This window comes from Aspergillus costaricaensis (genome assembly GCF_003184835.1).
Source record: "Aspergillus costaricaensis CBS 115574 unplaced genomic scaffold BO79scaffold_62, whole genome shotgun sequence".
Lineage (NCBI taxonomy): Eukaryota > Fungi > Ascomycota > Eurotiomycetes > Eurotiales > Aspergillaceae > Aspergillus > Aspergillus costaricensis.
In genome coordinates, this window is record NW_020291862.1 from 1 (window position 1) to 24447 (window position 24447).

Here is a 24447-nt window from a genome sequence, read left to right on the forward strand (position 1 = left end):
TGGAACAAGGCTACAGGTGTATGCGTGTGTGGGAAATTGGCTATTATTGGGAAAGCAATTGTTCCTTTTTCTTTTTTTCTTCTCATTTCTTTTTTTTTTTTCTTTACCGACCGATCAATCCGTCCGTCCGTGTGTTTCAAAAGATAGATTACCATACTTTTCTGAATCGAGTCTGGCTTCAACCAAGCCGTGTTGCTATGCAATGCCACTATTCTCCATCTAGAAGTTCGTCGAGTTCGAATCGAGCCGAGGCCAGGTCAGGTCAGGTCTCAGGCCCGCCAGCGACCCAAAAAGTTACTTTGTCGGCAACTCCACCCATCCCGAAATCCCCGCGCATGTCTCCGGTCCCAAAGTGGGTAACTGCCAACCCAGACCGTGGACGGGGAGGCTTTCGCCTCCCGCCGATGGTCGTGCCTGCTGATTGGTCGGCTCGTATGGCAACCCTGGGGCAGCAGTGGATTTGAACCTAAGGGGGGTTGCGCTTGGCCCCTTGACACTAAAACCAGTAGGCCCAGTTTTAGTGGCCTAAACTTACTGTTTACTTGAAATGGGTCAATTAATTCGTTTTCCACCGGATCCAAACAAGCGTGATTTCACATCCACTGTTGTTAGCTACTAGCTATGTTAGTGTACCCTTGGCTCAATCAGGTAGATTAGTAAGTACGTACGTAGTTCAGGCAGTCGAGTCGAGTCGGGGTATGAGACGATCCCGACGGTGTTTTTTGATTCCCGTGTCCGTTTGTGCATACACGGTGCTGCTCTATCTACCTGTTTTAACTTAAATGATGATGAAAAAGAAAAGAAAACACACACGGGCTTCTTCTTCAGTCAAAGTTAGTTTACATCCCTCGGCAATTGAATAACTCAAATATGCACAGTAAGTTTAAATAAGTAAATCGAATTGGGGATGTATGCCTCGGCACTAGAAACTCAATCAATTCAAATCACACCGTTTTGGGGGCCGAAGTACCTAAGTGACTACTTGATTTTTAGTCACGGGTTTGCGAGATTTGTTCATCGTGCATACCATACATACTACTACTTACAAACAGTTAGTTAGTTAACTTAAGAGCATACACAGCCTTGGGGCCATTTCGCAATATAGTTACCTAGATGGGTAGTTAACCTATACCCTAGCTAACTAGCCAATCTACTATGAACCTGCGTATCGAGTTAAATCGCAAGGCGCTCTCTTTTTGCTCTACGGAGTAGTATCTTGCTCTGTTTGCACTCTGTTCATTGTTCGGGCCCGCGGGCCCCATCCATCCATACTTAGTAGTTGAACTAACTGCTCTAAACGAAGGATTAAAAATTCCCGGCGATACGCCGCCTGTCTCAAACCACTTATTTACTACTAGACCAACACTAACTAAATCAGGGACCATGGTCTGGCTACCTAGACTGGTCCCCAGCTAGATAAGTTGACTGGGTCTCTGTCTTACTTATGGACACTTCTTTTTGGCTTTCCAGAAAGGCACTACTATTGCTTACTCTATCTCTTCCATGAAAGGGAAAGTAAGCATTCTAGATGGTAACTATGGAGGAAAACGCAAGAGAGAGAGAAAGAAGAAGGGTATGAGGTAAGTTAGGTTGAACAAACAAGCATTAAACGAGTGAAACCCAAACCCCAACCCAGACACCCCCAGAACCAAACCGGAGTTATCCGCTCGGATCTCGGACTTAGGAATTAGGAGATAGTATACGTCCTACGTAGGATCTTGTTTTCTTGTGTTACGAGACGTTGCTTGCTATGTGCTGGGTAGGTTCCAGGCGTCTACTCTCTGCCCCTCCTCTCCTCTCCCTTGTTTGTCCGTCTGTCTGTTTTGAGGTCAGTGTTGATTCGGCTGGTAGAAAGTTGGGTTAACTAATTTATTAGCTCACGAAGTACGCGAGAACGAGTCGGTAAGTAATTACTTACTAACCTAAGGGAAGGAAGAGAGAGTAGTAACTAACTACCTAAATACGATGATTGGGTCCGCTAGGGAATGAGAGTGTGAGTGTGCACTGCATCCCCTTCCCCCCAAAACGCCAGGGCCAGAACCCTGTCCCTGCGACAACGCGGCGTGCCCGTCGAACCCGCTTCCGGCCAACCCGCTGTCTTTCTTTTTAACTTTTTTCCCTTTTGGTAGGTGAGGTGCCGCTGTGCCCCGTCAATCAGTCGCCAACTATGGAGTACGGAGTACTCCATACCTTAACTAACTACTAAAGTGATGTACGAACGACGGGCGGGAAGGGGAAGGGAAGGGAAGGGAAGTTTGGAAAAAAAAAAAAAGGCTGGAATGTGGAAATATGGGCGGGAGATCGATGCTGGGCCCGACCGGCGCGTCGCTCTCCCTTCCTTAGTTGGTTAGTACATGAGTGAAATAAATAATAAGATAAAATTGTTCCCTTTTCGTTTCTAAGAATGTACTTCGTACTTAGTGGGGCTCTGCTTTATGCTGCTGTCTCGCTCGCAAAAAACGGCAGCAGGAAGAAGATCGAGAAGGGAAGGGAGAGAGAAAGTTACGAACATGTGTGCTGCTGCTGCTGCTGCTGCTGCGCCTCCACAGCTCCCGGCATGACGTGGTACTTGTCCTACAGGGTTGTAAGTAGTGTGCTTCGATGACTGGTTCTGAGATGTCTCTCGAGTCTAGAGAATTTGGACTTGACCCGCTTGCTGGTGTCTGTGTCTTTGTCTTTGTCTTGATTTTAGTTAGTTACTATTTACTGCATATGGAGCTTGGATCGTGTGGGTGAGTACCTTTGGAGAACAATGAGGTGACACTAATACGTACTGGCATCTCGATTACTACTTAGAGATAGATAGATCCTAGCTCAGATTATCAATCAATTCTGAGTACTTTACTAATCAACCATTAGCTAACTAGTTAGTTATACATCTGACAGTATGTAAGTACTTTGATCATTTAAGCCTTCAATGTACTCCGTAGCGGCCCGTCCATCTACCTACACCCTACACGGGGGGACAGGTTATACTTTGTACCAAGATATCTGATTTCCTTGGCTTCTGCAGGGTTACTAGTAGGTTATACACCATTTTGCTCCGAATAACGAATCTCTCTTTGCACCTCTGAGAAAGAAATAATGAAAATAAATATTTCAGTAGCCTTGCTGCTACTACTACCAGCAAGTATCCAATACCTACATACTACATACATACTTCTTGCATCGGACAACCCCGATGCAAATCAATCACTTTTATAGCTAGCTGTCTGTCAATCAATCAGTCTCTGTCAAATTCAAACCCCTAGCGTTAAGCATCGTACCTACCAGATTCAGTTCTTATTTGCCATGCAAGTCAGTACTTACTTACTGTCCACATGATGTGCTCACCTTAAGGGTTAAGATGCGGCTGGCTGGCTGGCCGGTAATTGCCCGGAAGTAAAGCTGTATGGTCGAATCCCCTCCATTCTTTGTTTGTATACTACAGACATACATACGGGTGGCGATAGCAGAAAACCAGAAAAGAAAAGTTAAAAAAAAGAAATAAAATGAATGCAACGCTGAGTTATGCAACAGTTACAGCCGCAGAAAAATCCAAAATCAAATCTAAATGTAAATGTAGATGTACGTTTGCTCCGCTGCACGCCTTAGGTAGAATTAGAACTAGAACCAGACCATGCCCGACAGACAGACAGACAGACAGCGTGGCAGACGTTAGATGCATAGAAAGATAGATGGATAGATAGGATAGTAGTATATTAATTGAACAAGGCTCAAATATACGAGTCTACCGCAGCCACACATACACATAAGGCTGGCTTCTGTCTCGGCGTTAAAGAAACGTCACTGTTACTTCTCTTTCGATTATAAATCTAAATCTAATTATTAGAATATGATGTGATGTATACTATCCCTTCCCATACTTAATTTTATTTTCCCATCCCCTAAGTTTAATTCTGAGTCTTGTACAACATTCAGAAACCGAGGGAATGTTTCGCTGGCACCAACCATCCAAGGGCATCAATCTATCGCAATCATCTACGTATCTTATTCATCATCTTTAAGTCAAGGAGGTAGATAGATGGATGAAGAGGAGGCTCAGAATGACCAGGACTAGTTAGGGACCAAGGTTAAACCTAATCCAGTCCACCCCCATCTCTTAGCGTTGCAGCAACCAGGCTAAAGTTGCACGAGGGATGCGCGATGGGTAACAGAATACATCAGAAGCCCGAACGGCTCGGACGCCAGGGATTTCCGAAGGGAGAAAATCAATCTAGTCTAGTCAAGACAAGTCGAGACGAGACGAGACGCAGTCAAAGGGTTCCGACCTGACCTGACTTGGTGGGTGGAGTGAGTGAGGGGTGAGGGGTGAGGGGAAAGGGAAAAAATGCATCCATCTCGTATAGGCTGAAAGCCCATCTTCCCCCCCCCCTTCCCCCTCACCTCACCTGCCAGAGGACTACATTGGTTAGGAAATAGGGGGGTGGAAGTCGTCATGCATGAGTGACACCAGGAGGCTCAAGAGGAAATAGATTAATGCATTGGCAGGCAGTAGTGTAGTATGCAGATACGGAGTCGGACAAGCTGAATGAACATCGGTGAAATCCGATCCCTTTTTTCTCTAAGGTTTTTTTTTTTTTTTTCTCGTACAGTAATTTAAAATCAATATTTAAGAGGAAGAGGAAGATGGGAAAGCCTCGTTGATTGGTGGTAAGGCTGGCTGGATGCCTTGTCTGTAAAGAGCTGGATGGGGGCCTCATGACTCACGCACACAATAACCACTAAATCCTTCAGGCAAAGTACGAATTGTGATGGTCTAACTAGACTACTTACTACTCCATACAGATTCGTTATCAGTTGGACGCCTAATTCGCAGTAAGTTAAAGAATCTATTAAAGTTCTCATCGTATATTTTATTACTACACTATACTATCTCATTGTTAACGCCACGGAGGGGGTCGCGTTACAAATACGATGATAGCTACAATACTGAGTGAATATATTATTATGCATCGGACGGACAGAACATCTCTCCGACTCCGATCGGAGGGAGTCAGGTCATCACTTTAATTTCCCTCTTTTGTTTTTTCGATTTACCCGTTCAGGGTCTGAAGATTACGCTCGACCGGTCGGTCGGTCGGTCGGCCGGACCGGATGAATACTCCCTAAACTAGATAGTAGGTAGTTTCTAGTGAGATTAGTTGATGAGATGGTGCCATTCTAGACTCCTGCTTATTATTATTGTTATTATCCTAATCGTTCTGTGGGACTAGAGAAATACCACGTGTGATCCTGCGATCCTTTCGTTCTGCTATCTTTGGTAGGTGCCTAGCCGTTTACATCATGTCTCATAGTAATTTATTTGAGATTAAGTAATGTGTACCATGCGATAGCTTGAACAGGAAATGGCTAGCGATAGTAGATGTTGGATGCCTATTGTGTTATTGTGCTGGGGGCAAGAGATGGTTCTTTCACATGTACGATCATACTTGCTAGCTACTAGATTGATAGTACTCAGGCAGTAGAAAGTTGTAGTAGTCATTCTAGGCAATAATGTTCCTGATAATAGACGCCTACTACTACAGCTACTACTGACCCAGGTATATAGTAGGATTGTGATGGTGGAGAACATATATTCCATACTCTTATATATACTATACAATACTATATACTACTACTCCGTATATTCCATAGCACTACACACTAGCTGCATCGGAGATGCTAGGGTAGTATTCTATCATCCATAAGTATACCTTTTTCCTGAATAGGAAGTACCTATCATAGACAAAGAAAAACTATTATCTGGCTGCAGGATGTTTGACAGAATGCCGAGTTATGCATGTGCTTATCTATGGTGTGGGTTAGTGGCCGAGTCAGATATGAGTTTGTCATCTTCTCTATATACTTACTAAATTAGAGGGTTTGATTACAATCACGATCGAGTGTGATGCCTGATCTTGTTATGATGCTATTCCTGTGTCTCATGCTAGGCAACGATGAATTAAATAGATGTAGCCTGATAGTATATTGAATATAGCTGCCTATTCTGGTGGAATGGGAAGTAGGCATGTGCATACGTATGATATACGTGTATTCGGTCTCTAGAATGTGGCCGCCTGATGCACATGAACTGTATGATAATTATTTACGTGATAGCTGATTCCGTATGTGTCTTCTGGGTAGGTAATGGAGGGGATAGGAGTCACAGGCTTCGTGGTTTGCTACTGATGGACCAGACCGAGTATCTTTGGGGAAACCACCGGCGGAAGAATAGTATATGTTCTTACGAGCCACGATGTTGGTCGCGGTCAAGCTGCATGTTCAGTCTACATCATGAACTCTACTGCACCTCATCATCAATTCATACAATCATACTTTATCCATGATTCTCCTCTGTACTGTATTCGAACGTGAATCTGTACGCCAAAGACGAAAAAACTCGACTCAACGACGCCTCGATGCAGGTCAACAGGATGAGCTGAAACGAACAGTGCGAACTCAAGCGAACAAGGTCAATAGACAAGCGTGGTAGAAGTAGTGTATCGGTTTTGCGGGAGATAGTGATGGCCACGAGTAAGAGATAGTGCGGTAGGAAGATAGAGGGTGATGATTCCAAATATTTCACTAGATGGAGCACAGACAGGCAATGGAAGAGATGAAGAGCATAAGAATATATAAAATGAAAAAAGAACTGAAAGGATTAAGAAAGATGCAAAACATCCCTCAAATAGCTATCCCAACAGAAAAAGCACAAAGACAATGGCGACCCGTTATCCGGCCTCCGCTCCGTTGATGCTCATCTGGTTAGGATTGTATCGCCGTCTGCGCATGGGCGCCTTTTTCCTTTTCGCAATGGCGGCACTCTGTGCGCTGCCGGGGGCGCTCCCCATTTCCGTGTCCCCATCATTATCAGCATTATCAGCCTCCCCGTGCAGCGCCTCGTACCGTGCCAGCTCATCCAATTCCCGAACATCAAGAGGCTTCATCCGCAGCCACTTCATGCGCGGTCCTGAGCGTGAGCGTTCCGACACGCGGAAGCCATAGATTCGAGATTCGTAGATCCGACCCGGTCCAAGACCCGGGCTGAAATTGACGGTACGCACGCCGTTGATCTCAACAGGCTGGTTGGGAGGGGGCACATCCGGCACCACTTGGTTGTTGATCGAAGATGTCAAGGAGGAGGAGCGGGTCGGTGATAACGCGGCGAGGGAACTGTCCAGCCGGGGTCCGATATCGAGGTCTGGGAAGGTCATAAAGAACAGGCATCCAAAGGTAGTTCCGAAGAAAGCTCCGTCGACCGAGTGGAACCGACTGTTCGGGGGAGTGTAGAGATCCTGGCAACTAGGGCAGAACAATTTGACCGTCTCTTGGCCAGGCGTGTCGGAACGTCCGACGGGCAGAACCTTGCATCCGTTGCAATAGACTCGCGGGCAGACACCGAAATGTTGCATCTCATACTTTTCAAGCATCTGCTGGATACCGGGCCGTGAAGTGATGTAGCGTTGATGGATCAGTCCGTAAAGCAATTCAGCAGAGCTCTCGATGACGCTCAGATCACTCGCGACTCGTGCATGCCTCCGTTCTCCTGCCCTGCGGTATCCTGGCGGCTTCTCATCCCCTAGAATCTCGTCCTCATCCTCCTCTTCCTCCTCCTCCTCTTCTTCATCTTCCTCGTCCTCCTCGGGCTCCACGTCCAGGATCATTTCCAAGGCCTCCTTGTACATAGGCACCTGCGATTGCAGCCCTGTCAAGTTGAAGTCATCTTCGATAAAGTCCTCCGACACTTCCGCAAAGAACTCATGACCCATCAGGGAGCAAAACGAGGAGATCCAGGACTCCGGGGCCCCTTCCGAAGACGACATGTCGAAGGAGTCGGACGCGGACGACGAGGGCGTCGATTCAGACAGTTGACTCAGATCCAGCCTGTCTAGGCCGTCGGCCAACGCCGAACCTATCTCTCTCGACACGTTGCCGAGCTAGGGGGAGAAACGACTGCGAAATATCTCGTGCGAGATGAAGCGCCGTTTAAACCTGCACCAGATGCAATGGGATCTGGTACGAGGTTCCGAAGTCGTGAGCCCTCCTGTGGCAGGAAGGCAAGAATTGGATGGATAAGGTATGATCGGACTGCAGATGACGTCCGCTGTAGGGCTAATAGAATGACAGAGTGGTGATGAATGTCGCGGTCATGACAGTGTGCGGGCGGGCGAGCGGGCGGGCAGATTGTTGTGCGATGAGGGTGTGTTAACGCGACTGAATTGGGTGGGGGTGACTCTTCAGCAAACGATGTCTCCCAGAATCACTGACGGCCACAAGGCATTTATAGAGACTGGCAAAGTTGACCCTTCCAGATGATAGTGGATAAGGATGGATCACAAATCTCCCTGGCTCTTTCTCTCTCTTCCTGAACCGATCGACGGAGGTTGTCGAGGGGCTTCCGAAATTAGGTTCGTGGGGCGGTCGGGAAAGGTGCTCAAACACGAAGAGGGAGCGATAGATAAGGCAGCTAGACGACGGCAGAGTGATGAGTCGGGGCCCAAAAGATAGACAACAGAAAGACCAGATGTCTTCAGATGCAGAGAAGGTGGGTGGCCACACCAACAACGATTCACAAGTGGAACATGTTTCTGGGATTGGCTTTGGAGGAGGTTGGCGACCGAAAGTCACCCGCCGCTGGCTTTCCCTCCCTCGGTCACGTGGCGATCGACCAGCCTCGACTCCCTTCAGTGTTTCTTCAACTTCTTTACATGGGACAGACATGGTTATACAGGATAACGACGCTTCATGCTACGATTTGAACAGTCGTGGCTACTGTAGATATAGCCTCATCTTTTAGAACAAATCTCGGATCACCCGGGACCATTCGCCTTCATCTCCAAGCACTCCCGAGAGCCCCTCCCCCGTGTTCTGGATTTCACCATCATGACCTACAAATCCATTGATTCCCTCGGCCGGTGTCCCGGAAGCCATAAAGTTCCCAAACCCGCCTACTGCCTCAAATAGATTCGTGAGCTCATGGCTCATCTGCAGCCCGTTGAGAGGGCTGTTGCCAAGCTCGCCGATCCCATTCATCGGGCCATACACCGACAAGTCTTCAATTTGGTGGCCTGCTAACCCAGCCATGGCCACCGCTGCACTCGAATGGGGATCATTAGAGTCAGACCCAAAGGGCCGCATAAGCACTCCCAGCCGTTCGCCGATCTTTCGAAGTCCTTTGATAGCCTTCCAGAGACGCTTCGACACGTAGGACTTTGTACTGAACCCGCTGATCAAGTTCAGCGCCATGTAGAACTCGTCCCGCACCTGTCGGTTGAACTCTGTCGGTGCATGGCAGACAGCAAGGAAGATGACCGCCAAAGCAGCCACGAGGAAGTAGTTGAAGGTGATCTGTTGGCTGCGGTAAATGTCGGATGTCTGATTGAGTCGAGTGAGCACGCGGATAGTGTCCTTTGCGACGTCCACCACCGTCTGAGCATGACCCTTATCCTCGGCAATACTTGCTGCGGAGTGCAGGACGGGCCGGTAGATGAGGATTCGGAGCTGATTCATGCGGAGATACAGTAGAACCCTTAGTCGCCTCAGGCCCCGGTTCGTCGACTCCATATGACCATTCTTTGGGGACTCGATGGGATAGAATTTCAGGGCATCCGGGACTTGCTTGTACCACTGCAGGATTTGGTAATCCAGATAACCTATCTCATCTCGACGTATGTCCGTTGCACCCTCAGAGCCCAGCCCGGAATACCAGATCTTTGAGCTAATGCGATTGTAGGATATCATCGATTTCAAATACGGCAATGAAGCATCCTAGGGGGCAATTAGCAGCCGACCAATAAAGACTTTATGAACGATGTAGCTCACAGGCTCCGGGAGGTTAGGGTCGATGTCTTCATCCTGAATGTTGAAAGGCAGCCCTGTCCCGAGACTCCACCGGCGATCCAGACTGTAGATTGTCCAAAAAGTCTTCACTACGGCTGGCCATTGTTCTTCATCCGGGAACATTTTGTTCAGGGCATCACGCCGATGCAGACCCATCTCAAGACACATGCGTGCGGCCAGGCCGATGATTCGATAAGCCATGGCATCGTCGTCCATGTGAAAATGGAAAGTTGCCTGTTGTTCAAATTGTTAGCGCAACCCAACTGTATAGAGTGATATACCTACAATCATGCCATATATCTGGATGGTCTTGATGTCGAGCGTATCCCAGAGTTTGGATTCAGCTATTGGCTTCACGCTCAGATACAGCCGCTGTCCGAGCTCGCTTTGGCCACCTCCCTCCACGATCAGTGTTATAGCAAGTATCATCTTCAATAGAACCGTGCTGTCATCAGTAAGACCATCAGCACCAGGCAACCCCCGTTGCGCAAACCCCGTGCGTATCGCTGATTCCATGAACGTGTATAGCAGGTTCACTTGCTGGGCGATATGGTCTATATCTACAAGCGGATACATGATACCAATCTCCTCTTCGTAGACACGACACAGACGCAGAGCTTCATCTCGCTTGATGGACCATATCGGATCCTTGGTGGGGTGCATCGTGAGAAACGACGGGCCCACATGGGGAGGAGAGCCAGCCGGAGTGACCTGGGCCGTGGTCAAATCGTCTGGTATGACTTCCTCTGGCGGAGCGATGCCCATATTCTGTAGACTAGACCTTGCGACATCGAAGTTAAAAGCAGAGCTGGTAGGCCCCTGGAACCGGGGATGCCTTATGCGTGGTTTGCTCAACGGGGCTTGCATAGGCGTGAACACCGACTGCGAGCCATCACGAGAGAAGGCATCGAAGTTTGGAGAGTCGATGGACGATCTTTGCGACCGAAGATCTTTAAGATTGGTAAAAAGACTATTTACCTGATCCTGCAATGTCTTGATTTGGTCTGTCATCGACCGGAATTCCCTGGTGGTGGAGTACGGGTTAGCTGAGGATCATGATAACATACTGCAGGGAACGAAGCTGGAAATAACGATCGACGTACTCGGAATCTTTAAAGTTATTATTGCAGCAATTTGGGGCATATCGACCTATGGAGATGGTAAGTCGCATTTGCCATGTGTATCACGGAGCTACAGCGATAAGCTGACTGACATTCGAGGTTAAGGTGTCCACAGCGTTGGCAGGGGACCTGGCCATTGCATTTGATCTTCCGCCTCTTGCATTCGTTACTAAACGGAAAATACAGAATTAATCAGCTAACAGATAAGAGAAAATATGCTAAGCCAGTGACAAGAGGGTTCAACATGGGTGGATGGCAGCAAGCCGGATCATACCACGCGATGGAGATGTAGCGATTCCGCTTGGAACGAGTATGAGTTCCGTTGGCCGGTTCCGCTTTCCTCTTCGCGGTATCAGCGTCCGGGGTGGCATTCTGGTCGCCAGAATCTGGCTGGGGTGGTGCCATATCAACCTGCGGCGACTCCGACGACATTTTGGATGGAAATCAAGTTGGGACGATTGGTTGTTGGCGCGAAAGAGAGCAGCGACCGGTGCGGAGGGATTCCTTTCGTTTGCTCGATGGCGCGCGGGGTTTCCGTTTCCCCAGATGGCCGGACCGGGAAGGGATCGCCGATGAGGAGATTCACGTCCGGCGCTTTTATTCTTATAAGCTAATGGAAAAGACTCCTGGCATAAAGTGGGTAGGTACAATGTAGCTGATCCTGATGATGGTCAAAATGACAGGTCGGTTGTTTGCCGTCTAATTTCCAATTGGGTTGTGAAGCTAAAAAGACCGAGCGAGGTCTGTCCATGGTTTATCTTCAGCACCAGCTGACATGGCATCCTTATCAGCCCTTGCTTGTACTGTTGACAAATCCACTAGGTATGGCTTTCCCTGATAAACTATAGGTAAACATATCCTAAGAGATCTAGTAGAAGATGAAGTCACCAGTAAATTGAAATGAGGCATAGCGAAGGATAGGATGAAGAGCTACCAAGGTCGTTAAGCTGACCGGCAACTGGTCAATCCCAGTCGGGGCGGAAATTCCCCGATCTGCACCTTGTCAAACCGCACGTGCAGCAGCAATCCAAGCGTCACTGAACAGTGGATACGGAGCTTTCCCAACCCACTTCTCTGGACGACTGAACACTTGGTCTTCTGAATGAAGCTCCAACAATGTCTGCCCAACAATAACCTCAGGGTTTGGCAGCGTCTGTCGTCCGTCACCCTCCGGTTCTCTTCAAACCAACCACGCCAACAACGCTGCTTTACCTCCACGACGTCCCGTCCATATCGCCCCCTAGATACCCTCAACGATGTCGACATAGACGCCTTCCGCAAGACCTACTTCACTCCGGAACGTCCTACAATCCTCCCTCGGGGTTTCTTTCGCGATTTACCTGCCTTTGAGCGTTGGTTCCAGCCCGCTCCGACCGACCCCAATGTGTTTCAGTTGAACACAACATACCTCGCCCAACATGGGGCCGACGCCTTCGTTCCGCTGGAACTCACACAACCATCCTCCGACGGTTTCGGCGAGACAGGAGCGGAAGGTCTCACCTTTCAACAATTTCATGCGCCGCTGAGTCTGTTCCTTGACTGGATTCGTACAGCAGAGACGCTCGAGACACAGTCCGCGCGGTTGTATCTAGCGCAATGCCAGCTCCTAGATCTACCGCAGGTACTCCGTGATGACTTTCCAACACCCGAATTAGTAGCGCAGGCTGGAAAAGGTGACGTTTACGACACTAACGTTTGGATCGGACACCCGCCCACGTACACGCCTCTCCATCGGGACCCGAATCCCAATCTTTTCGTTCAGCTCGCGGGACAAAAGGTAGTGAGGCTATTATCGCCTGGCGATGGACAGAAGGTATTTGGGGCCGTGAGACGGCAGCTTGGACGGAGCGCCGGTCGCGAGGCGGCTGCGATTCGAGGAGACGAAATGATGCAGGGTCAAGAAAGGACACTATTGGAGCAGGCTGTCTGGGATGAGGTGAAAGCTGTGCCGGGGCTAGACGGATATGAAGCACATCTCGAAGCGGGGGACGGTATGTTCATTCCCCGGGGATGGTGGCATAGTATCAAGGGCGTAGGGACAGGGGTGACAGCATCGGTAAGTTGGATTAAGTTGCGCCTATGACTCTATCTTACTTATCTGATTGACAGGTGAACTGGTGGTTCCGCTGATCCTCAGCGTGTGATGGATACCCAAGTAGACTTGTAGATATGGTAATGCTCGGAGCCAGGATATACAAGCTATACTAAGACAACAAGACAAAAAGAAAAGTAAAATAAATCCCCAGTATAAGCCCAATAATATGCATTTAAACACAACCCAATCTACATAATCCAATAAATACAACCATATGGGCAATCCGAACCCCCAAGACCATAGAACAAACCCAACGTTCTAGAATCCTCTTTTCGACTCCGCCCGCCTTCACTCCACATCTCAAGATTTCGCCAACGACATCATCACCCTTCCTCTCAATTTCTCTTAATCAACCAAACCTCCCTCACACCACCACAACCAACCCACCAACACGAAAAGAAAAAGAAAAAGAATATAATGTACATGTCCTCCACCCTCACCCGCGCCTCACTCATCAACCTCCTCCTCACGACGACCGCCCGCATCGCACCCGCAACCGCAACACTCACAACCACAACCACAACAACAACAACAAGCACCTACCACACACCGCGCCACTTCCTCCACCAAGCAGCCCTTCCTCTCCACCCTCACTGCTCAGCAATCCACCTCTACAACAACACCATTACCAATAATAATAAACACCAAAACCAGCAAAGCACCCACTACTCCACAATGAGCACATCCAACGAGCAACAACAACAAACCCAGAACCAAAACCAAGAACAAAAAGAACAAAGAGATGAGGGAAACAAGCCCATCCTTGCTCTCCCAGACGCCGAATCAGCCACGAAACTCGACGTTAGTGGGGACGGATCAGCAGTTGCATTGGATCACTTGGGTCCTGTGGTGGTGAATCAGGATGGAACATTATCGCGCATCTCGAATTGGGAGGCTATGACGGAGATTGAGAAGAAGAATACGTTGAGGGTGTTGGGGAAGAGGAATAAGATGCGGTTGGAGGCGTTGAAGAGGGAGAGGGGGGAGGGGAATTAATCGGGATCAAGTTCGTGTCGGTCGTTGATTGTAGTGGTGGGTGGTAGATGATAGATGGTAGAAGGTGGAGATTGAAGATTGGGGGATGTATTATATTATGTTGGAAGGGGGAGAGATACACTTGTGTCTTGTATGATATTTGATCGGTTCGGATTACGCTGTAGCGATTTCATTGTTTATCTTCAAAGCTTTTTCTGGTATCATCTGCTATGGAAAGAAACGAGAACTGAACTTCTATCCAAATAGCCTCCCACGTTTTTCTCTATACGTTGTCTCATGATGCTAGTCTAACCGAAAACCATATCGTTGAATCTCGTGAAAGCGTTACTGTGTGCGATCGTTAGCTTTCTGGCCTCCGTCAGTATATCAGGTAGACCTACCTCGATGGTTCCTCAACATAATTCCTTGTATAAACTTCCACTTCTTCTACTCCAGTGACGATATCAACTTCCTTAGGACTCAGAAACTTTGTACGATGCCAGAGTTTCCATCCCACATAGATAACAGGAAACACCCCGATCATAGTATACGAGAAGAAGAAAGTCGGAATGTCCCAGTTGCCGGGTAGGAAGACCGTGTAGCCGCCCACGAAAGTCATGACGAAAGTCGACACCAGGGCAATGTACGCGACATAGGGCTGGCCTCGGCTCTGATAGGGGAGGGATGCGCGAGGGACACCCTGTGCCATGAGGGCTTTTCTGAACCGGGTGTAGGTGAAGGTAATGACGGTAAAGTTGATCAATTGGGATGCAGTGACCTGGTTTGTGTTTTTTATAAGTATCTGCAGACGAAGTAGGTGACAGGCGACTTACAAGATTAACAAACCAATTCAGCACGACAGCTGAACCGTTAGAGACCTGAAGGAAGGACAACAGCGCAAACACGAACACTATCAAGACGCAGTATATCGGCACACCGGATTTTGTACATTTCGTGAGAAGGCGCGGAGCCTTGCCATCCAGAGCAAGGCCGTACAGACTTCTGCTGGCGCAGTAGACGTAACTATTTCCGGCACTGAAAGCAGCGAGGAGGACCATGGCATTGACGATGTGTGGCAGGATGGGGATTTTCAGCCGATCCATGGCGACAACATACGGTGATGCAGCAGCACCAGGCAGGTCTTGCTCATATGCAGCAGCCAGGTCGGGATCATTGTAGGGAACCAAGATACCGATGCAAAGCACACCAAGAACGAAAAAGGTGGTGAGTCGATAGAAGATGCCATTGTACGCTTTGGGCAGGATTTTGCGGGGGTTGACTGCTTCGCCGGCAGCCATAGAGACGTAGTCTGGACCGGCAATCGTGAAACTGGCTTGGATGAGGCAAGCAAGGAACCCGAGCCATCGGCCTAGATCTCCAGTCTTGTAGTATTCGGCAAAAGCCCCGGGGTTCTTCCAGTAGCGGAATCCAAAGCGATCGCCAAGAGGGTTGCCTCCGAGCATCACAATAAATGTGAAGAAGATCAGGCCCACACTAAGCAAGACCTTGCTCAGGGAAAGCCAGAATTCGGCTTCGCCATACCACTTCACTGCAAAGATATTGAGTAGCCTGATACTTGTTAGCTTGCACTGTTTCAAGTTGCACAGGAAGTATGCTTTAATCCAGAGCATAACATACGCGAAGAGCACAAGCACAATTACAATAATCGCAGCGACAGGGACTGCATCGCTCCAGTAAGTGATGATCAAGTTACACGCTGTAACTTCAAATGGCACCATCGCGGCTTGAAAGATGAAGAAGTTGTAACCGGCAGCAACGCCAAAGGCCTCGTCAACATATCGAGTTGCAAAGCGGATAAAGGGCGAGGAGATGGGCAAATATGTGACCATCTCAGCCAGGCCTAACATAGATCTTATCTTAGTGGAAAGCTACTTCAAAGGGAACAAATCCGCGGGCCAAATTGTTGCGACGGAATCAGAGAGGCCATTGGGAAATCGGCGCTTTGGGACATGCAGACAAATCGCACAGGTCGCAAATGGCAGCTTTGGTGTCGCTAGCGGCATGAAGAGAATTGGGAGGGCTTCAAGATCGCAGGGTAAGGGAATCCGTACAAACAGTTATACATAGAATGACAGCGGACCTATATCAACGAGGTATAAGATTCCATGTATTTAGCAGCAATATGCATAAGGTAAGGCCAGACAATCCCGGAATTCTGCTGTCTCTAGGGTGAAGCACACATCAGGAGCAAGGAAGCAGTTGACACTGCTTGGTCTACGCATAGTGCATGGGGTATCTGATGTTCACCAACATCCTTGTAGCTGCTGATGATTGGGCGAAAGCAGGTTCTTGTACTCCAGTTTGTGCTTCCGACTCAAGAAACTTACCTATGAACGAGACCCTTCGAGACAGCTCACAAGATGAGAATTGCAACACCGTGAGGGAACAACAAAAGACAATGGAAGAACACGGTAGGAGTAGGACTAACCAGATAATAAATGCGATGAAGAGACTAGCAGGGCCACCTTCTATCAGTGCCTTACCAATCTGGACGTACAACACGGTCCCGACTGTGCCACCGATACCAATGAGCTGGATATGTCTGGGCTTCAGCTTGCGATGCGTATGGTCGTAGGCAAGCTTCTTGGAATCATCTTCGAGTACTTCTTCACTGTCACGAACGACAGCATCCTTCTCAGAGCGGTCCATGGCGGCTTCTTTACGCTCTTCGCCTAGTCCATGAGGGCTGATTGTGGGGGAATGCCTCCCGGTGTGTATGGCAGATGTAAAAGCCATACTGTGGCTAAAATTCACCGAGCCCCAGCAGTGGACAAGTTAAGTAGAGAAAAGCAAATCCAAAGACATTAGACGAAATATGAGGCACGAAGATAAGAGGAAAGGAAGTGAGTTACTTTTGTAGAAAAAGAAAAAGAGAAGGCGGGCGAAGGGAAACCGCGAAGAAAAATGGTGGGCTAGCTAGACCGATCAAGAACGGTTCTCGCCATGCGGATATCCCTCATCATGGGGCATTATTCGGCAGAAGACATTTTAGTCAATTGTGGTCTAGGAATAAATCGTGCAAAGGGAATCAAGGAGACAAATCACAGTACGGAAGCCGACTTTACGGCTTCGGCGACTCCATTGGGAGACCCCACAATGGCGGGCAGATACAGTTGTGCGTGGCGTTTGAGCAAAACATGGTGCTCGCTTTAACCTTGTCCTTACTTGCTATTTCTACCCTACTTGATTGTATTAATCCACGCTAATAACTACACTGCACTCTCCTATTGACTCGAGTCCATAATGATTGATAAGAAAGCCGAAATACTAGCCGCACAATCTACGCTCGTGTGCTAAGTCACGCTGTATACGAACTTACTTATCTGACCCTACATAACCTTCTGCGTCAGGTATTATCTTGTAGATACAACACAGACAGATCGACCATCTAGGTGTCCAATCATCTCGAAATACGGTTTTCGTGTAACCCGTGATCGGTGCCACTATTTGCCGTTGCATGAAAGCGATGGGTTTCCGTGATTACAGAGTAAAAGTGCCAGGCAGTTACATCTGCAAGGCAGATGGCAGAACCCAAGACAATTGTATGCCAGAAAGGCATACCCCCGGATTTTCAGGTCTTCAAACCTGACAGAGAAGGCGAAGTCGATGATAAGAGCCATCTAGGCTAAGACCAAATGTGGTAAAGCACATTAGTTGCGGCACCTCCGGATTGGTTCGCATGTATCAATGACTGCAGCCAGTCGCAGATAGTCAATAGCTGGTTGCAGCTGAGTAGTATACTACCGAGCCAAATGGCACGCACGGCACATAAATGCCACGGGCAGCAAGGGACCCAAGTATGAGGGGCAGAGGGAAAAGTTGAAGTTAAACCTCGGCCGGGGATGTCCCGCCCTAACTGTTTTGGGGAATTGCCGTGGCATTCAGCCGGGGAGTCACATGAGTGACTCCAGACTGTCAGTTGACAAGTCTGGTATGGACATTGGTGGCAGAAAGGCTTTTGTGAGACTGCAGGTTAAACAAGTTCTTAAAACTGTGCATTGCAGACCTTAAGACACTTTAACTTAGCTGCAACTAACCAACGAGGTAGTAGCAGCTAGGGCACCATAGGTCTGGCGCGATCTAGGCCGTACATGATACTAATCCCAGACTGACTAGAATGACAAGACTAAGTAACCCTTGTTCCAGCAAGCGCCCCTGCAATCGCCCTTGATATAGCAACTGTAGCCATGTGAGTCTCTGTTCCTGTCTTCCCTGTGGCGACTTGTATCGGTGTGATTTCAGGACCCAAAACGGAAGAACGGATTTTGACGGACATGATGCTGATTCCAGGCAATTTCCCATTCATTTCCGAACCTCGTAGTTTCAACAAATATGGAAAGCTGATCACGCCATGACGCCAGGTAAGAAAGAACACTTGATAAAAGCAAACGTCACAGTCGATTCATGCGAGGATATCTTGTGTCATTGATCATGTTCGCATCTCAGATTGGGAATTTTTATCCAGAACCTTCGTACCATCTCCATGTTGAGTAGGCGGTGCCTTCCCTAGCCAGGCTGGAGGGAAAAAGCCATCGTTGTCTTCGTAGTGGAGGTAATGCGACAGATCGGACTCCTCCGAGATCGATCTGCGGTCTCTTTCTGCATCATTGCCATGAGAGTCCCGAGCAAGGGATGGGGTCTGGATGGTTCTCGGCTGACTACTTTGCTGTGAGGACATTTTGTGCGCTATCTGGAAGTATCTCGTGATAAATGGGATGACAAGGAGAATCCGAATGGATGGTCCAGTTCTGTATACACAAGATACAACGGTTTGCAACACATATAGATAATGGATGTCGCGTGTGATGCTTTTCTTATACGATAGATACAGTTGGCCATCAGGCATCTTTGACGTCAGAACTAGTGGTGCCAATCACGGGGCTTCCAGAGTAGGAAATTCTCTACAGATGCGGAAAGGGGGCTCAGTCGCCAACCAAACTCTTGCGATCACGTTTCTTACAGATCGCTGACTTCCTGCATGCACAATTCAGAGCAACCACTGAATCTGGCCCTGGACAGTAGGCGAGTCTTAAATCTACCTATATTCAGGGACAGTGGATACTCCAGAAGATATCAAGGAGCCGAAGTCTCAAGAGCCAATGAAACTAATTGTAAAGGACACTTACTACTCATCCGAGAAGACGAGATGGGGACTGACGATAACATCACCGAGCCGCGGACGGTAGCTGCCAAACCTCGACCCACGGTTTCGCCGCTCCGAGCTCTCCCCGCCTGCCCCGCGCCTGTTTAACCGGCAACGAACCTCAGTCTTTCCACAGCGCCTGCTGCTAAACAACAGCTTCCCAGCGAGAAACCCAAAGAATACAAATACCTGCACAATCAAAGATCGTCACAATGGTCGAGCACGAGCCTGAGCCGAAGCGTTTCTCTCCCAAGATTCCTGTCCAGCTTGATCCCCCAAAATATGATCCCATAACTGTTGAGGAGCTGTCCAAATGCGATGGTGAGTTTTCGGCACTACACCTCCAAGGGTTTGTTTAACCTTTTAGAACTTAATATACTAACAATCTACAATTTCTAGGTACCGATCCTAACCGTCCCACCTTGGTTGCGATCAAGGGAATCGTTTTCGATGTGACTCGGAATCAGGCATACAGCCCTAGTGGACAGTACCACGGTAAGTTATTCTACCTTGAATACATTGCCTATACCTATGCCTCGTGATTGTGAACGGGTATACTGACGTATATTTACCATTACCAGTCTTTGCTGGGAAGGACCCCTCCCGCGCCCTCGCCTCTTCATCGCTCAAAGCCGAGGATTGCAAGCCCGATTGGTATGACCTGGAGGACAAGGAGAAGACAGTCCTGGATGAATGGTTCACATTCTTCAGCAAACGCTACAACATCGTGGGAAAGGTGCAGGATGCTACGAACTACTAAAGGAGATGGTTAGCAGCGATGTTTGGAGATAATCAACCTTTCTCTAATGCAAGAATTATACCCGTGGACTCTACTTTTACGCGAGCTACTCCAATGCAGATGCGCTTAACAGTGCACCGCCAGAATCCGAGAAATGAGCTTGTTGACAGATATCATTAGCTATTTACTCCATATATAACCCGCATTGACTTTTATCTATGTACCCGGCCTTAAGCCTTTCCCTTCCGAGATCTTCGCTGCATCCGCTTCTTCGCGATAATACGATTCCGCTTTGCAAGCTTATTCTGTTCCTCATCATCTTCCTCATTAGCGCCCTTGTCATTGTTGTCAGAGCGCTTTCTCTTCTTCCCATTGAAACCTCCCTTGTTATTCTTGCCCTCGTCCTTATCAGCCGAACCTTCACCATCTTGCTTGCCCTTCTTGAAGGTACGTGCCTTAGCCTGCTGTTCCTGCCGGCGCTTGACAACCTGGGCGTTCTCAATGGCGAACTCGACGATCAGACGCTTCTTCTTTTCCTTGTTGTCCTCCGAGCCAGTGGCAGGTGCTTCAACAGCGTGGCCATTGAGCCATCTGAGAGCCATGAGAGCATGGCGGTGGGTATAGTATTCAACGAAACCGTAACCTCTGCTTCTTCCCGCAGCCTTTTCCTCGCCAACCTTGTGACCATCCCGAGTTTCGAAAACGATCTTCGCTTGTCTCACAACACCAACACCCTTCTTCTTCCGCAACTGCTCTGCCTCTCTCATGATGTCGGCCGCGCGGTTCAATTCATCCTTAGACAGAGGTTGCCGCAGGCCCTTCTTCGCATCCTCTGCAAATCCGGCGATCGCTTGACGAGCGAGCTGTTTCAAATCTTTTGTGGTGACGTGACGGGGGATATTACGGATCGACAAACGCGTCAAACTGAGATGGAGGGCCGGGTTCTTCTTGATGAAATTCTGTCGTTGCTTGTAGCTGTCTTCTCTCATCTTGATCTCCGATGGCGAAAGCTTCTTGTAAAGGGCGGAGTTCGTTGGGATGGTACCCTCAGAAAGCAGGTAGAGGCGGCGCTTGTCGGTATCGCGGACGAGTCGACGAGACACTCCCTCTTCCTCTAGCTGTGAAGCGCGAGATTTGCTCACTGCGCGGGCGACTTGTAGTACGCGACCCTCCAAAGTATACCGTCCGGTGGGGTCGGCGTTTTCGTTCTGTAGAATGGAATGCTTGTAGGCGGTAGAGGCTTTCTTCGACTTATCTTTCTCTGCGACAAGGGGATCTTGTTGTTTAGGGGCGTCGCGCACACAGGCTGCTGCATCATCGGGCTTCCAGAAGCAAGCAAATCCAGTACCGCGGGGACGCTCGGTTTCGTGGTCGACGACGATTCGGGCATAGCGAAGGGGACCGAATTGGGTGAAGTGTTCGTAGAGCATATCATCATCGCAGGTGAACGGAAGGTTCCTGATGAAGATGGTCGAAGCGTTCCTTTCGTCTTCCTTCTCTCCCTCATCCTCGTCCTCGTCCTCGTCCTCCTCGGCATCCTCATCCTCATCCTCATCAACGTCGCTATCGTCTTCCATGTCGTCGTCCTCGTCAGAATGGGCTTCTTCATCAATGCCAACTTCTGCTTCAATGGCATCCTCCATGTCTGCATCTTCTGACTCCTCCTTTACATCCTTTTCTTCTTCCTCGTTGTCCTTTTGTAGATCCTCCCAGACGTTCTTCTCGACAGCCCAATCGACAGCGAGTGTTCTTCCGTCCACCTCCTTTCCGTTCACTGCCTGCAAGGCCTTCTCGGCGTTCTTCTTTCCGCGCAAAACAACGAAACCGAAACCAGCCAACTGGCTTCCCTTCTTGGGAAGGGTAACATATTTGACCTTTCCGAAACTGCGGAAGAGAACCGCCAAGTCTTCGGGTTCCTTGATGCTCCACGGCAAGTTTCGAACAATCAGCTTAGGCTGAGCGGCCGCCCTCTGATCCTCTCTCTTCTTCTTCTGTTCAAGAGCTTCAGCAGAAGGCTTGCTCCTTCCAAGGTTCTCATCAACAACACGGTGACGCGGTTGGGCGTATTCAACCTTGATCTTCTTGCCCTCGAAAACAGAGCCATTGAACTCCTCCAGCGCGGCCTTTGCGTCTTCGAGATCCGCAAATGTCACGAAACCGTATCCCTTCGATTGTTTCGTCTCAGGGTCTGTGACAGCAACGGCATGCTTGATAACGTAGGATTGCGAGAAATATTCCGTCAGGCTCTCGGTCGTCGTGGAGGCGGGAAGCGATCGGATGAAAAGCTCTCTCCTGGGCTGGTTGGAAGCCGGTGTCTCCTGTGCTGGCTTCTCGGTTTGTATGTCCATGTTGGTATCAGGGGCAGCGCTGCCCTTGATCTCGCTGGCTTCGGGGGAACTCATCTTGGACTCGTTCCTCTCAGCCTTGATTGGTGTTTTTGAGTAACTTTTTTTTCTGTCGCAGAATCAGCGGCAGAAAAATCCCGATGCCGTTTTTTGACTTTTGGAGGCAAAAGCGGGTCTGCGGGCGGTGAGAGGGGATGGGTCTCCACCGTGCTCCATCTACTTTCATGATACATATCAGTCTAGATCTTTCCTCTTGCTGTTGTCTGCATTTCGATATCTTTGTCTGCTTTTATGCGTTCGATAACTATTGTTTGCAGACAGAAGACCTCCTTCACATATGCAGAACGAGGTTGGTGATACTCAATGGCATATGCCATACTGAACTAGATGGTGCTATGCTAACCTTGAGGGAAGTGTATGCTTTCCCAATGTTTAAATGACGGAGTCAGAGGCTCCATATAAGCAAGCCTTCATCCTCCTGCTTACTATCGCTAATCCTCTCCTCATGGCATTATCTAGAGGATGTACCCCAAAAGTCACATGATGTATCTACCACGTGACCTACATCAGCATCACCAATCGGAAACCCTTGTATGGCCCACCTACTGCTGCCAAGGACTGGTGTAAATCGAAGTGATATGACAACATCCAGGGTCCCGTTCGCTTATATTCTGCGAAACACTTGATGCAGTAGCTTTCTATCCCCTCCAAACCAATAGCGGATGATACCGAGGGCAAAGAAAGCAGCATGGACCCAGTAGCACGTTCCGAATCGGCTACGCCTCGAGCATCTGGTGCCTCGACACCGCAGCCATCATCTAAGGTCCAACAGCCTAAGCCACAAGCACTCCCCAGCAGGTCTGGCCCATCTGCCATCCTTGTGTCAACACGACAAAAAGGCAATCCGATATTGAATCATATCAAACTACTGCCATGGGAATATGCAGACATACCGGCCGATTATGTGGTCGGAAGCACTACCTGTGCTTTATTTCTTTCCTTGAAGTACCACCGCTTACATCCCGAATATATCTACTCGCGAATCCGTCTCATAGCAGGAAAATATCTGTTACGAATTATCCTGGTTATTGTGGATATTCCAAACCATGAGGAAAGCTTGAAGGAGCTTTCGAAGACATCCATCGTCAACAACATGACGCTGATCCTTTGCTGGTCTGCACCTGAAGCTGCACACTACCTTGAACTGTTCAAGTCTTCTGAAAACTCTCAACCCACTGCTATTCGCACGCAACAAGCCCAGTCATATAAAGAATCTCTTGTTGAGTTCGTCACGACACCCCGGAGCATTAATAAATCAGATGCAGCTAGCTTGATATCTACGTTCGGAAGCCTGCAGAACGCAGTCAACGCGCAACCTGAACAGATTAGTGCAGTACCTGGATGGGGAGAGAAGAAGGTCAAGCAGTGGTGTAGTACAGTAAGAGAAGGCTTTAGGGTCGAGTCGGCGAAGAGGAAAACTCGCGGAGGGATCGCTGGAAGTCATGCAACTGGCGGGGTTGAGGGCCAAGAAGACAAGCCTTTCAATCCTTCAGAAACAAATGAAGACACGGCCGCAGAAATAATCCTAGCAGATGCAGAGGATGGTCGCCTAGAAGCACGGAGACAAGTCGTCGAAGACCGTCGAATGCAGGAGTCGAGTCAGCAGGAGGGGATGAGTGAGGGCATCATGGCGGCTCTTGCTAAGTATCGAGAGGACGGTGGTTGATCCCTTATCAGGTGGACTCTTTTATAATACGGAGACTGGTATAATGAAGAAATATTGCCTTCCACCTACCAACAACTTGTTCCAGCCTGCAGTCCAGATGCCAAGTGGGAACTGGAGTTAATAATACAACTTCCCATTTACGTATTGGGCGTTATATTACTTTCTCGTATTCCGGAGAGTAAACAGTGGGATGGCACAAGTGCACGTGACTTGATGTGTATGGGGTGGGGTTTCTATGGCTTAATATTTTCCTGAGCCAACCATTAACTCTATCGCCAACTCGGTTAGAGTTACAATATAGGTAGGGCTGGTCAGCTTAGCGGGAAGTAGTAGAAGATGACAGAAGCTTAGCCAAGCTGCATCGGCCATTGGCGCACTAGACACCCATACCGTCAATAGTAGGCCACTAGGGCACTGATCGTGGATTACGTGTGTTCAGACCATCAAATCAGAAGGTCGC

General features: G+C 48.7%; 10 protein-coding genes across 10 annotated transcripts; 5 read left to right on the plus strand and 5 right to left on the minus strand.

Moving 5' to 3' along the window:
• Positions 1 to 2016: 2016 nt before the first annotated feature.
• On the plus strand, positions 2017 to 2351 carry BO79DRAFT_161608 (uncharacterized protein; the record flags this gene model as incomplete). The annotated part of the gene is made up of 2 exons (XM_025679028.1): positions 2017 to 2129; positions 2240 to 2351. Coding segments are annotated over 2 exons (225 nt in total), but the record flags the coding sequence as incomplete, so codon positions are not given.
• A 4170-nt stretch (positions 2352 to 6521) lies between these two features.
• On the minus strand, positions 6522 to 8057 carry BO79DRAFT_73058 (casein kinase II subunit beta). Its single transcript, XM_025689666.1, has one exon. The coding sequence runs from the start codon at positions 7803 to 7805 to the stop codon at positions 6714 to 6716; it is 1092 nt and encodes a 363-aa protein (XP_025533973.1). The 5' UTR covers positions 7806 to 8057; the 3' UTR covers positions 6522 to 6713.
• Positions 8058 to 8775: 718 nt separating this feature from the next.
• Positions 8776 to 11375, minus strand: BO79DRAFT_161620 (transcription factor domain-containing protein; the record flags this gene model as incomplete). Its single annotated transcript, XM_025679029.1, has 6 exons — positions 8776 to 9750; positions 9805 to 10056; positions 10108 to 10846; positions 10926 to 10971; positions 11036 to 11112; positions 11218 to 11375. 6 exons carry the CDS (start codon positions 11373 to 11375, stop codon positions 8776 to 8778), a joined length of 2247 nt encoding a protein of 748 aa, XP_025533974.1.
• A 650-nt stretch (positions 11376 to 12025) lies between these two features.
• BO79DRAFT_212088 (putative JmjC domain protein) lies at positions 12026 to 13153 on the plus strand. The gene is made up of 2 exons (XM_025683138.1): positions 12026 to 12999; positions 13053 to 13153. Exons 1-2 carry the CDS (start codon positions 12046 to 12048, stop codon positions 13071 to 13073), a joined length of 975 nt encoding a protein of 324 aa, XP_025533975.1. The 5' UTR covers positions 12026 to 12045; the 3' UTR covers positions 13074 to 13153.
• Positions 13154 to 13393: 240 nt separating this feature from the next.
• Positions 13394 to 14180, plus strand: BO79DRAFT_212089 (uncharacterized protein). The gene has a single exon (XM_025683139.1). It carries the CDS (start codon positions 13456 to 13458, stop codon positions 14032 to 14034), a length of 579 nt encoding a protein of 192 aa, XP_025533976.1. The 5' UTR covers positions 13394 to 13455; the 3' UTR covers positions 14035 to 14180.
• Positions 14181 to 14196: 16 nt separating this feature from the next.
• On the minus strand, positions 14197 to 16900 carry BO79DRAFT_249014 (putative general amino acid permease (Agp2)). The gene is made up of 6 exons (XM_025685751.1): positions 16463 to 16900; positions 16086 to 16114; positions 15652 to 15874; positions 14847 to 15582; positions 14415 to 14791; positions 14197 to 14361 (listed from the first exon to the last, which is right to left on the minus strand). The coding sequence occupies exons 1-6, from the start codon at positions 16768 to 16770 to the stop codon at positions 14322 to 14324; spliced, it is 1713 nt and encodes a 570-aa protein (XP_025533977.1). The 5' UTR covers positions 16771 to 16900; the 3' UTR covers positions 14197 to 14321.
• A 1207-nt stretch (positions 16901 to 18107) lies between these two features.
• On the minus strand, positions 18108 to 18712 carry BO79DRAFT_241386 (uncharacterized protein; the record flags this gene model as incomplete). The annotated part of the gene is made up of 2 exons (XM_025685115.1): positions 18108 to 18200; positions 18503 to 18712. The coding sequence occupies 2 exons, from the start codon at positions 18710 to 18712 to the stop codon at positions 18147 to 18149; spliced, it is 264 nt and encodes an 87-aa protein (XP_025533978.1). The 3' UTR covers positions 18108 to 18146.
• A 562-nt stretch (positions 18713 to 19274) lies between these two features.
• Positions 19275 to 20118, plus strand: BO79DRAFT_212091 (putative progesterone binding protein). Its single transcript, XM_025683140.1, has 3 exons — positions 19275 to 19498; positions 19577 to 19672; positions 19759 to 20118. Exons 1-3 carry the CDS (start codon positions 19390 to 19392, stop codon positions 19935 to 19937), a joined length of 384 nt encoding a protein of 127 aa, XP_025533979.1. The 5' UTR covers positions 19275 to 19389; the 3' UTR covers positions 19938 to 20118.
• BO79DRAFT_73132 (mRNA-binding ribosome biosynthesis protein NOP4) lies at positions 20043 to 22358 on the minus strand. Its single transcript, XM_025689667.1, has one exon. It carries the CDS (start codon positions 22316 to 22318, stop codon positions 20147 to 20149), a length of 2172 nt encoding a protein of 723 aa, XP_025533980.1. The 5' UTR covers positions 22319 to 22358; the 3' UTR covers positions 20043 to 20146.
• Positions 22359 to 23009: 651 nt separating this feature from the next.
• BO79DRAFT_205343 (DNA repair protein RAD10) lies at positions 23010 to 24009 on the plus strand (the record flags this gene model as incomplete). The annotated part of the gene is made up of 1 exon (XM_025681843.1): positions 23010 to 24009. The coding sequence occupies one exon, from the start codon at positions 23010 to 23012 to the stop codon at positions 23985 to 23987; it is 978 nt and encodes a 325-aa protein (XP_025533981.1). The 3' UTR covers positions 23988 to 24009.
• Between the last annotated feature and the right edge of the window lie 438 nt (positions 24010 to 24447).

What these genes read in the sequence shown, in the direction of transcription:
- BO79DRAFT_73058 (XM_025689666.1), bottom strand. Translation starts at nt 7,805, where the DNA reads ATGTCGTCTTCGGAAGGGGCCCCGGAGTCCTGGATCTCCTCGTTTTGC.
- BO79DRAFT_212088 (XM_025683138.1), top strand. Translation starts at nt 12,046, where the DNA reads ATGAAGCTCCAACAATGTCTGCCCAACAATAACCTCAGGGTTTGGCAG. An exon ending in GGACAGGGGTGACAGCATCG is followed by an intron (nt 13,000 to 13,052) that starts GTAAGTTGGATT and finishes TCTGATTGACAG; the next exon opens with GTGAACTGGTGGTTCCGCTG.
- BO79DRAFT_212091 (XM_025683140.1), top strand. Translation starts at nt 19,390, where the DNA reads ATGGTCGAGCACGAGCCTGAGCCGAAGCGTTTCTCTCCCAAGATTCCT. An exon ending in GGAGCTGTCCAAATGCGATG is followed by an intron (nt 19,499 to 19,576) that starts GTGAGTTTTCGG and finishes TACAATTTCTAG; the next exon opens with GTACCGATCCTAACCGTCCC. An exon ending in CCCTAGTGGACAGTACCACG is followed by an intron (nt 19,673 to 19,758) that starts GTAAGTTATTCT and finishes TACCATTACCAG; the next exon opens with TCTTTGCTGGGAAGGACCCC.
- BO79DRAFT_73132 (XM_025689667.1), bottom strand. Translation starts at nt 22,318, where the DNA reads ATGAGTTCCCCCGAAGCCAGCGAGATCAAGGGCAGCGCTGCCCCTGAT.
- BO79DRAFT_212089 (XM_025683139.1), top strand. Translation starts at nt 13,456, where the DNA reads ATGTACATGTCCTCCACCCTCACCCGCGCCTCACTCATCAACCTCCTC.
- BO79DRAFT_249014 (XM_025685751.1), bottom strand. Translation starts at nt 16,770, where the DNA reads ATGGCTTTTACATCTGCCATACACACCGGGAGGCATTCCCCCACAATC. An exon ending in TGAATTGGTTTGTTAATCTT is followed by an intron (nt 14,792 to 14,846) that starts GTAAGTCGCCTG and finishes AACACAAACCAG; the next exon opens with GTCACTGCATCCCAATTGAT. An exon ending in TATGTTGAGGAACCATCGAG is followed by an intron (nt 14,362 to 14,414) that starts GTAGGTCTACCT and finishes GATCGCACACAG; the next exon opens with TAACGCTTTCACGAGATTCA.